This window comes from Canis aureus, chromosome 11 (assembly GCF_053574225.1).
Source record: "Canis aureus isolate CA01 chromosome 11, VMU_Caureus_v.1.0, whole genome shotgun sequence".
Taxonomy (NCBI): Eukaryota; Metazoa; Chordata; class Mammalia; order Carnivora; family Canidae; genus Canis; species Canis aureus.
Genome location: NC_135621.1, coordinates 31,401,315 through 31,412,607, shown reverse-complemented (window position 1 = coordinate 31,412,607; position 11,293 = coordinate 31,401,315). Strand labels below are relative to the sequence as shown.

General features: G+C 60.7%; 1 protein-coding gene across 1 annotated transcript; it reads left to right on the top strand.

Moving 5' to 3' along the window:
• Positions 1-1,461: 1,461 nt before the first annotated feature.
• On the top strand, positions 1,462-10,995 carry RASD2 (RASD family member 2). The gene is made up of 3 exons (XM_077914704.1): positions 1,462-1,846; positions 6,552-6,945; positions 10,223-10,995. The coding sequence occupies exons 2-3, from the start codon at positions 6,675-6,677 to the stop codon at positions 10,750-10,752; spliced, it is 801 nt and encodes a 266-aa protein (XP_077770830.1). The 5' UTR covers positions 1,462-1,846; positions 6,552-6,674; the 3' UTR covers positions 10,753-10,995.
• Positions 10,996-11,293: the final 298 nt, after the last annotated feature.

The window sequence follows — 11,293 nt, the reverse complement described above, 5'->3', positions numbered from 1 at the left end:
GCATGATGGAAGAAGTCCCTGGTGGGTGCTAATAGGTCTTTAACACCTCTCCAAACTTCGCCCGTCTCCCTTCTTTCACTGGGGGCACATCTCAAGCTTCGGCACGCCAGTTCTGCACTAGAATTTAATAACCTTGGTTTGTTTCCGTTGTGTTTATTTTTACTCTTACCTTCTATTTATGGCAAGTGATACTGGCTTCCCATTTAAGGCAGTGACATAACGATCCTCTAAAAAAATGTGTTGGGGGGAGAGCGGGTCTTGAACTTAAGAAAATACTAAGAAATAAGTGGTGTCTAGGTATGGCCCAATAGGAACGACGTCAGTCCGCCCTAGTTCAAGGCGGGGAGACTGGAGGTGGATGCCCAAGGCGGCGGCTTATCCGCAGCGAGGCTCTCTCTGCAGTGCTCTCCCCGCCCTGCGCGCACAGACCTGCGCCCCGGCGGCGGGAGGCCAAGGTGCCTGCGCGCCCACCCCCGGCGGCACGTGCGGGGCTCACGCGGGCACCCGCAGGGCATCGGGCATTTCCGCGATGGGGGAGGGCGCGGGGGCCCCGGGCGAACGGCGGCGGGACCCTCGCGGTCACCTGCGGCCGGCGCGGTGTGCGCGCGAACGCGCGTGCAGACGTCAGCCTCCGAGCGCTCGCGGCGCCCCCCGCCCCCGGCTCCCCGCCCCCCCCGGGCCCCCGGGCCCCCGGCCCCACGCGCCAGGGCACGCGGAGCGCCAGGCTGCGGCGTCCGGGCGGGGCGGGGCCGGGCCGCGGGACCCGCCGCCCATTGGCCGAGCGCAGCGCCGGGACCGGGCGCGGGGGAAGGCGGGCGCGGCGCGGCGGGACCGGCTGCTCGCGGGCCGCGGAGGGGGCGGGGGGCGCCGCGCGACGGCTCCCGGAGGGACGATCGCAGGCGCGGCAGGGAGCGCCCGGGCCCGGTGGGCTTCTGCGCTGGGCCCGCCCCCGGGAGGCCGGGCTGCGACCGCTTTCCGGAGGGACCATCGACCTCGCCCCGCCGGAGAGGGGGGCGTCCGCCTCCCGGAGAGGGAGGGAGGGAGGAGCTTGGGCCCGCAGAAAGTTCGCCTCCTCCGAGGGCCGGAGGAGGCGAGGTGGGAGGGCGCGCGGTTTCAGGCTAACTCGCAGCTACGTGCGAAACCTTGGGGCGGCGTTCAAGGCCCCCTCCCACACGCGCGCGGAGCTCAGCGCCCTGCTCCTCCTCCAGCTGCTGGCGTCGCCTCGCAGGGAGAAAGGAGCCGACCGCGCGGCGCGGGGAGAGCTGCAGAGCCGCAGGCAGAGGAGGAGGCCGCGGCGCGCCGGGCAGCACCCCCAAACCGAGCGACCCCGTTTGGCGCGGGCGGAGGTGGCACAGGGGGCCAGCCCGGGTTCGCCCACTCGGGACGCGCACACTCGCGCGCACCCGCCGGGACCTCCAAGGACCCTCGTTGAGCCCCGGAGTCGCCCCTAGCGCCCTCCCCCAGCCCCGGAGACCGAGGCGGGGACCCCGGGATCCGACGTCCCCGCGCCTCCGGGCACCTGGCTCAGCAGGAGTCCCCCGGGCCGGGGCAGGGCAGGGCCGGCGGCGGCGAGCCCGAGCCCGCCCGGCGCCCAGGCCCCGCCGAGCCCTCGGAACCCACCCATGGGGCACCGGCTCCCCACGTCCCCTCGCCCGGCCGCGCCCAGCCCGGCGCCCGGAGCCGCGCAGAGGAGGAGCCCGGCGCAGTGACCGAGGAGCCGCTGGAGACTCTGGAAGCCTCGGCGGCGGCGGCGGCGGTGACCAGACAGGCAAGCGGTCCCCCGCGGCTCCAGGCGCTTCCAGGCAGCCCTCCAGGCTGTGCCAGAGGCCCAGCCCGCCATTCTCAGGTAGGAAAGAGACACCCCAACAGAGCCGGAACCGGGGAGCTGGCTGAAATGGGGGAAGCCAGGAAGAAACGTTTGAGGCTTGTGGGGGGAAGGCCAGAGGAAGCTCTACATGACTCGAAAGGTTTACATGACTTTACATGAAATGAAAGTTAAACTGATCGAGCACCTACTACTGATAGGCAACTTTATATATCTGGAGAAAATGGTATTAGGTGAGCACCTACTATGTGTCAGGCTGAGTGCTAGGCCCTTTACTTAGTCCAGGTAGGAAAGACTTACTGAGCTGCTACTATGTGCTAGATGTGTTGCTAGGAGCTTTCCATTGAAGGGACCTAGGGCAAAAGCCATTTAAATATTAGGACACAGGCTCAAGGAGGAGAGAAGATTAAGGAATACCTTTCTGTCCAGTGTTCCTTGAGCTTTTTTTTTTTTGAGGAGTGGGGGTTGGTGCAGGGAATAAGTTTCCTGGATACTTCTTTTCCCTGGAAATGTTTCCTGTATTCAGCTGGCTCGAGGGCCTGCAAGTACCTCCAAGGGGCTCTCTCTGACCTCTTCTCCCTTTGCCCCCTACCCTGGGAGGGTGATGAAGGATGTTCAGAATTCATGGCAGATAGGAGGCCAGGCTGGGAAGGGACAGCCAGCTCAGGAGCCTATGATTCAGGCTTATCCTGGCGTCACCGTGACAAGATGGGGTCCCCCAGGTCCTCTGCCCACACTCTAGTCTCACCCCACCTGGCCATTCCAGGCAGCCCCTTGAATGCCAAGACAGGGTGCCTCAAAGGAACTCTCTTGCTGTGTGCCAGGAGCTGTATTAGCCTCTTGACTTCTCACTGAACAATCCGGGCCACCGCACGGGTTTGTTTCTATGATACCCCTTTGATAGATGACCAGCCTCACCGGGCAAGACCATTTGCCCAAGGGCGCTGAGCTGGTGAGAGGCAGGGCTGGTCTTCTGGAAGCCAATGCCTGGCTGCTTTCTACCATCCCGAGCTGCCCAGGGAATAACGTGTGTGTCCAGAGAGGCTGGCATGTGTGCTGATGAAGAGGCTTGAGGTGTGTGGGAGGGATGGGGGTGGGGTGCCGGTGCAGTGGAACAAGCCTGGGGGACTCACAGGGAGAAGGACCTGTCCAGACTCTTGTCCTGATGTCCATCTGATCCCCTCCATCTTCCAGGCAGACCCTGGGCGAGGGGCTTAAGGGAGAAGTAGGGGGAAAATGCCTTTGGCTGGGAGTTGGCTGGGCAAGGTTTGGGGGTGAGTCCCAGGCAGAGTGCCTGCCCCCAGCTGCCTGTGGGGCGGGAGAGGGAACCAGAATATAATAGGCCTCAGGGGTCATTCCTCTGCCTGACGCCAGTTGAGGCTTCACTGAGTCAGGCACTGTTTTTGGCCAGGGGGTAGGCTTTTATGGAGGTGAGAGCCCAGGCTTTGGAGCCCAATCAGCCTAATTGTAATCCTGGCCTGGCCGGTAGTGTACGTGAACTGGGGCAAGTGACTCAGCCTCGCGGATCTCCAGTGTCCCCATCAGTCCAGCGGATGGATGGTGGGCTGCTCTTGACCGGACTGTGGTGCAGTCATTGGATCGTGGGACACAGCACCCAGCATGACGAGAGCTCCCGTGGCTACGGCTACTGTTCCCCCGAGGGGGCTCCACTCTCTCGCCGCCCTGGGACTTTCTGCCTCCCGGGTGCCCTAAGAATGGCCCCAGGGTGGGGTCAGCTGAGAGTCCCAGAATTCGCATGTGGGTTCCTGTGCTGCCAGTGGTTCTGTGTCCCCCAACCACCGTCTGAGCCTCTAGGGTTGGGCTCAGTGCTTGAAGGGCCCCTGGCACTCTGATGTCCGTCTGCCCAGCGCAGCCTGGGGGCGGCCTGGCCAAGGACAGCAGGCAGCGGAGGGGAGAGGCTATGCCCACAGCTGCCCGCAGGGCCTCCTCTGGGGGAGGGGAGGGAAAGAAGATGCGGGAGCAGGTGGGGCTCAAGGCAGCCCTGTCACCTGGTGTCCAGGTGTCTGGGTGTCTCACGCAGCCCCACGTGCCTCAGGCCATGTGAAGACTCACAGTCTTCTCTCGGGGAAGAAAGCCACTACCTCCCCGCCCCCCTTTGCCTCTTTTTCTGACACCCTGTCTCCTCCCTGACTCTCGGCCTCTTCTTTCTGACTTCCTCAGACCCGTTCAGCCACCGATCCTAGCACGTCTGTACCAGGAGCTCCGGGCTAGAAGCTGGGCAGGCGCTGATGGAGACAAACATGGTCCCCGGGGGCTGCTGGCCTCCTTCCCTCTCTGTCTAGACAGAGGTGATCATAGCAGAGTCAAACTCCCTGCAGAGGGGCTGGGGGGGTGGCGCTGTCATGGTGTGGGGTCAACCCTGCTGCCCCCCATCCATCTCCCCTGAAGGCCCAGGCTGGCTTGCCAGCCCCAGAGGAGACTGAGAAGCCTTCAGCGCTCTCCCCACTGGGCACCCACAGGTGTGTCCAGAGCACAGAGACACTCAGGGCAGCACCTGGGTCAGCCAGGCCAGGGATGGGGGGTTGGGGATCAGGACCTAAGAAGGAAGCTTCTGGTGAGCTCCAAAGGCAGACCTTTTTGCTTCATTCACTCGTGGATCATTTATTGAGCACCTGTGGTGTACCTGGCATTGAAATCCTGTTGGATAACTTGAGAGATGGCTGCAGGCATGAATTAGCTGGGGAGGTGGGGGTCTTAGTCTCAGAGTCACTGTGCTGGCTCCTTTATTAACAACACTGGCCGGTCATGGAGTCTTTTAAGTATCAGGTTCTTTATTTGTGAAATGGGCAGATAATATCTTCCTCGCAGGGAGGTGGTGAGGAGGTTCCCCTGCGTGGGGCAGACTGCCTGGGCTCAGATCTCTCCTTCGCTGGTTCCTGGCTGTGTAACCATGAGTGGTTAACTTAATTTACCTCTGTACCATCCCCTGTAAACTGGGGTAACACCACCTACCTTCTGGGGTTACTGAGAGCTGGAGTGAGGGGTTACACGTTCAGCACTTAGAACACTCTGGCATATATTGGCTGCAAGGTAAATGTCAGCTCCCCTTATTGTTCTAAACTTAGCACAGTGCTCGGCACACGGCAGGGGCTTGGTTAGTGGTGATTGCCAGGGCTCCAGGCTTAGGGTCGGCAGTGTGCTGAGCGGCTTATTGTGTGCATCTGTTGGCAATTCATTCGTTGAGATCCTCTTGGTAGTTTGCAATTGGCCATGGGGGGAATGTGTGTGCCACGGAGGTTGATAAACGCTACCAATAAAAGCTTTCTAAAAAGGTATTTTTGAGAGCTGGTGTGCTGCACAGTGGCTCTCCGTTGGGCAGGGCGGGCAGACACAGATGCCTGAATGCCCTGAACAGGATGGATGCCAGGAGACTCACACACAGGAGGTCTCTCCACCTCCGGTCTCTTGGTATAATGGCAGAGAACATTCTGATGTTGGAGAGAGCCTTGAGGTGAGTGGAGGAGGCATTCCAGGCTCCCGAGCTGGAGCAGCCAGGGGTGGGGACCAGTGGGAGCTGGCACATACAGCTCCCAGCGCACTTGAAAAAAGGTGCCTTCTCTGGGCAGATGAACTCCACCAAGACAGCCCTCACCTTCCCACCCAGCTGGGTTCCTTGTGTAGTGCCCAGCCTGCACAACTGTGTGTGGCAGCAGGCTGAGGGCAGAGGGGAATCGATATTCCAGCAGGCCTGTATCCATTTGTAGTTCCTCTTCTCTAGAGAGGGAAGGGATTCCTGCTGGGGTGGGGTGGGGTGGGGAGCCAGAGAAGCCTTCAGAGAGGAGGTGGTATATGAGCCAGGCCCTGAAACATAAAGAGAAGAGGGTGTTCTGGCAGAGTGACTAGCACGAGCTAAGAAGTGGAGGCAGATCTCAGCCGAGCTCCAAAGGAGCGGTGGGCTCAGGGATTGTCAGCGGATTCTGCTGGGTGCTGACCTAGGGAGGGAGGGTGGCGGGGCTGTGGCTGCCTTTAGGGTGGGCCTGCTGGGGCCCTGGGGGTTATTTATTTCCATTTGGGCTTTGGGGCCGGGACCCTTTGCAGTCTCTTGCACAAGGCCAAGAAGTCCCCCTGGAAAGTGAGGGGTACATCCCAGAGCCATGAACCCTTGGAGCTCTGAGGAACTTGGGTTGTTCATGGGTCCTTTCTCTGCCCCACATCCCCTAGTCCAGGCCTCTGGCTCTCCTGGAAGTGAGCAAACCCCCAGGGCCTGGGGGTGAAATCACGGGGCCCTGGGTGGGGAGGATGTGGTCTGGATGTGGCCTTTTCCCTGATTCTGGGAAGGGCTGAGAGGCCGCCGCACCCCTAGGCCTAGCGCCTTCCCCAGGTCAGGCCCTGCAGTCACAGTCCGGGGAGGCCAGAGTGCTCCTGCTCTGGACCGGAGGACCAGGGAGGGATCAGGTTCTAGCAGGAGTTAACGTTTTGCGACCTCACCACGTGCAACAGCCCCTTTTATGGATGAGACAAGTGACTCCCAGGGAACATAAGTGACTTGCTCGCCCAGGAGCAGCGGGGAGCCGGGGTGAAGTGAGGAGGAAGCCCCCTGGCCGTCCTGGTCCAGAACAGACAAGGGGTGAACAGACGCCAGGGCAGATGAGCACATGTGTGGCGGGTGGATGAGGAGGAAGGAGGCGGGAGAGGCCATGAATGAAGGGGCGGGCGGAGCTCGAGGCCTGCTAGAGCCCCCGAGTCTAACGTGCCCATCTTACAGGCCGAAAACGCACGCCTGGACCGGAGCCACGCAGAGGAGGCCAAGGCTGCCAGCAAGAGGCTGCAGGGCCGGGTCCAGGGCCTCCTGACGCCTGCGCCCCGCTCCGCGCCGCAGACCCGAGCCATGATGAAGACCGTGTCCAGCGGGAACTGCACGCTCAGCGTGCCCGCCAAGAACTCGTACCGCATGGTGGTGCTGGGCGCCTCGCGCGTGGGCAAGAGCTCCATCGTGTCCCGCTTCCTCAACGGCCGCTTCGAGGACCAGTACACGCCCACCATCGAGGACTTCCACCGCAAGGTCTACAACATCCGAGGTGACATGTACCAGCTGGACATCCTGGACACGTCCGGCAACCACCCGTTCCCTGCCATGCGCAGGCTCTCCATCCTCACAGGTGGGTGCCCGGGGTGGGCGTGGGCGCCGGATGGCCCGCAGGGCGCTGTGCGTGTCTGCCGTCTGAAGGGAAGCTCTTAGTGAGGCCCCGGCACCCTTGAGGGTCAGAGAGGGTTGCTGCCCGAGCCGGGCCCCGAATTCCGTTCTGTCTGGCTGTGGATCGAGAACCGCAGCGCTGCCTTTCAGGTCGGAGTGAGTCCCTGGCTGTCTGGTTCTTACCCTCCACTGCTGAGCTGTTCCCTAGTCTCGTGGCCCTGCTGGGAATGGTGGGGAGGGAAGGCAGATGGTCCAGGGTTCGGAGGGGGTGGTGGAGACGTGGGACTGGGCCATCATTTGCATTTACTCAGGCAGCTTTGCGCGGTGGCTGAGAGGGCAGGCCAGAAACCGTCCGCCTGGGCCAGCAGCTCCCTGGCTTTGTACCTCCGGGCAAGTGACTTTATCTGTGGCTCAGTTTCCTCCCTGTGAGAGCATCACATCAGCGCCCACCCCCCAGATCACTGTGAAAAGTAAAGGAGTTAATACAGCGGAAGTGCTTGGTGAACGGATAGTAAGTGCTCAGTAAACCCTGGTCTTAAGTCAACCCAGCGTCTAGAGTGCCTGCTCCGGGCTATGCAGTCCTTTCCTGAGCCGCACTTCTCCCACTGCTGGTCAGTGATGATGGGGAGGAATGAGCAAGTACCCCCGTTTCCATCACTAAAATAAGCCCCCAGATGGAGATGCACTTGCACCAAGCAGCCTACACCGTGTGCACTCCCGCCTCCGCAATCTGGCCATGCCCCCTTCTGGAGCCCCTGGGGCAGGTGGCTTCTTCTTGTAGGCTGTCCTTGCTGACCATCCGACCCAGATCACACCCCCAGCCCCATATTTTGTAGAGGCAGCGTGTGAATGGAAGGAGCCCTCGGTTGACCTGGGCCCCAGTCCTGACTCCACCACTTGGGGGTTCCAATGTATGACCGGAGCTCTGAGTCTCAGTCTCCCCAGCTGCACAGCACACATCAGCTTGCTTCACCCCTTCCCCCCATCCTGTGTGGCTGTGGGGACCCTCCCGGAACATGGTGGGTGTTGCAGGGATGTCAGCTCTCCTTGCCTTGGGAAGGGGACTGGGTGCCCCCCAATATAAAACAGGCTAATATCAGGGGCACCTGGGTGGCTCAGTGGGTTAAGTGGCTGCCTTCGGCTCAGGTCACGTCTCAGGGTTCTGAGATTGAGTCCTGCATCGGGTTCACTGCTCGATGGGGAGCCTGCTTCTCTCTCTCCCACTGACCCTCTCCACTGCTGGAGGGTTCTCTCTCTCTCATGTATACTCTTTCTCAAGTAAATAAATAAAATCTTTAAAAAAAATAAGGCTAACATCAGAGTGAGGGAGGGACGGAGGTGTGGAGGAGGACCGTGTGCATATTTCCAAAATTAATTTTTAATGATACCAACGATATGCAAACACACCCTCCTGTAAACACGGATAAGGCTAAAGATGCCCCCTTGACGTGTGTCCCCAACTGCAGGCTCCCATCCCCTCCCTGGAGGCGGCTGCTCTATCGGTCCGGTGGGGACATTTCCGGACCCCCCACGAACACACTGACCTTTATATTTGAATCATCTTTGTAACAGGGAGGGCTTTTGTCCATCTCTTTTGAACGTGCACTTACGATTCGGAGCACATCTGTCTGCTGCGTGCTTGCTTCTTTTCACTCCCTAGCCAGTGCCTCATTTTCCAACCTGGTGCTGGTGCGCAGGAAATTCTGAAAGCCATTAATTCTGCTGCCAGCACTCTTTCCAGCTGCCAGCCAGGCTGTCTCTGAAGCTTGGCATCGCGATCTTGCATTTGAATATGTCAAGGCCGCCGAGTCCTCAGGGGCCCGGGATTAGCCTAATGGGACAGGGGGTTGGCAGGTTGGCAGCCCAGATAGACACAATTGCCAGGCAGGGGCCACCTTGCAAGTGCTTCTCTCAGTGGCCCCCACCCCTATTCTTCCCATGTCATCCCGCACTTTCACCCAGCTTTATGGACACCCACTGTGTGCTGGGTGCTGGGAGATGAGGTCAAGGTGACACTGTCTCTCTCCTTCTGCCCCAGAGCACATGGTGAAGGGCATACCATTGGCTGGAGCATGGTTCTGATTATGGCATGTGCTGTTATGGGGGGACAAATGGTGTGCCCCGGGGGTCCCCAGAGAGGAGGCAGCCATGCTGCCAGAAGCTAGACTTGTTGGATTCTCCTCTCCAGAATGCAGGCCAGTCACCGACACCACTGAGCTTCAGTTTCCTTATCTGGGAGACAGGGATTTTTGACATCTCCCCACAGGTTCTTAACGAGTTGAAGCCAAAGTTTGAGCATGAGCTTGTAACCCCTGTGCTAACATCCAGAGATGCAGGCACTGCCCACTCGCTCGCCCCGCCACCCCCTGCGACCCCTACATGGCCTGTTTCATACCCAAAGACCTGCCTTGAGTGACGCAGTGAGTTGAAGCAGGGAGTCTTGGAGGCTAGCACTCACTTACTCATCCCTGATTTATTCAAGAAGCAGAGAGCACCTGCGTATGCCAGGCACTGGCTGGGCAAGAACAGTAGCAGGTCAACATCCTGGCCTAGCCATGCTCACGCTGTGTGGTCTTGGACAGGTTGTTCACCCTTCCTGAGCCTCTTTTTGCTCACCTATACCAGGAAGCAGAGGTTTGGGGAGGAGTCTGGGAGGAAAGTTGGCATGAGGCACATGTCCCACCCTGGCTCTCGATACCTCTGAGCATGTGTCACTTCCCATTCATTATCTGGTAAAGAAGCTCTATTTCATCCACATGGGGCAGATGGGGAAAACTAAGGTTTAGAGAGGCGGCCTGACCTGCCCCAGGCTGCGCGGCCAGCAAGTGGCAGGGGCCAGATATGAACCTTAGGCCAGCCAGGTGCCAGCACTCTGAGTTCCTACGATTCCAGGCCTGGGTGATGTGCATGGAACAAGTCGGGCAAGACCCCTACAGTCATGAAAATCATATTTATTATTATTATTCTAACATAGTCTACACAAATTCGCAAGCCACTCACTCCATCTCCAGCTCTGCAGGGAAATGTCGGGGGAATTAACTGTGTCTGAGCCAGGCTGAGCCACACATTAGCGACATGACCTTGAGCAAGGGCTTTAACCCTCTGGGTCTCAGCATCCTGCCCTGGAAAATGGGGAGAGCAGTGACTGCCCCACAGGCTTGTGGGAAGGGTTGAGTCAGTGACTGGGAGGGGCTGGTCAGGAACCCCCGTGGCCTCACTGCCTGGGGTCTCTCTCTCCACAGGTGATGTCTTCATCCTGGTGTTCAGCCTGGATAACCGGGAGTCCTTCGATGAGGTCAAGCGCCTCCAGAAGCAGATCCTGGAGGTGAAGTCCTGTCTGAAGAACAAGACCAAGGAGGCGGCCGAGCTGCCCATGGTCATCTGTGGCAACAAGAACGACCACAGCGAGCTGTGCCGCCAGGTGCCCAGTACCGAGGCCGAGCTGCTGGTGTCCGGGGACGAGAACTGCGCCTACTTCGAGGTGTCGGCCAAGAAGAACACCAACGTGGACGAGATGTTCTACGGGCTCTTCAGCATGGCCAAGCTGCCCCACGAGATGAGCCCGGCCCTGCACCGCAAGATCTCCGTGCAGTACGGCGACGCCTTCCACCCCAGGCCCTTCTGCATGCGGCGGGTCAAGGACATGGGTGCCTATGGCATGGTGTCACCCTTTGCCCGCCGCCCGAGTGTCAACAGTGACCTCAAGTACATCAAAGCCAAGGTCCTTCGGGAGGGCCAGGCCCGCGAGCGGGACAAATGCACCATCCAGTGAGCAGGAGGGACGCGGGGGTGGGGCATGGGCAGTGCGTTCGCGAGGCGGCCCCAGATGCCCGCTGCCCGCGTCCTCCCCCACCCTGCCTAACGAGACCCCGACACCCCGACACCCCGACGGCCGTGCGAAGGGCCCTGGCGCCAGACTGGGGGACCCCAGCCTCTGACCTCTGTAGGTTCTGCCGCCTTCTCGCCACTTCCCCTGATTCTGCTTTTCAGAGTCCCCCCCCCCCCCCCCCCCCCCCCCCGGGAGACGTCTGGACTCGGAGCCGGAGCTGGCCCGTCCTTGGGGTCGCCGGAGGGGCCAGACTCCCTACCTTGACGGAGCATCCTGGAACAGTCAGGGGGGACGAGCCCGGAGCCAGGTGGGAGAGGTCTCCACTGTGCGGGACCCGAGCCCCCGCCCCCTCCCCGTCCCCCCACCCGTCCCCCCACTGCCCCCCCCCCGGCGTCCCTGACGACGAGCCCCCGCGGCCAGGTGTTGGGAGAGGGGCGTGGCCACGCCCCAGACCACGCCCGCCGCGGCACCGCCTCCCTCCGCC

Coding starts and splice junctions, on each gene's coding strand:
- RASD2 (XM_077914704.1), top strand. CDS start 6,675: ATGATGAAGACCGTGTCCAGCGGGAACTGCACGCTCAGCGTGCCCGCC. Junction 6,946..10,222: donor CAGGCTCTCCATCCTCACAG/GTGGGTGCCCGG, acceptor CTCTCTCCACAG/GTGATGTCTTCATCCTGGTG.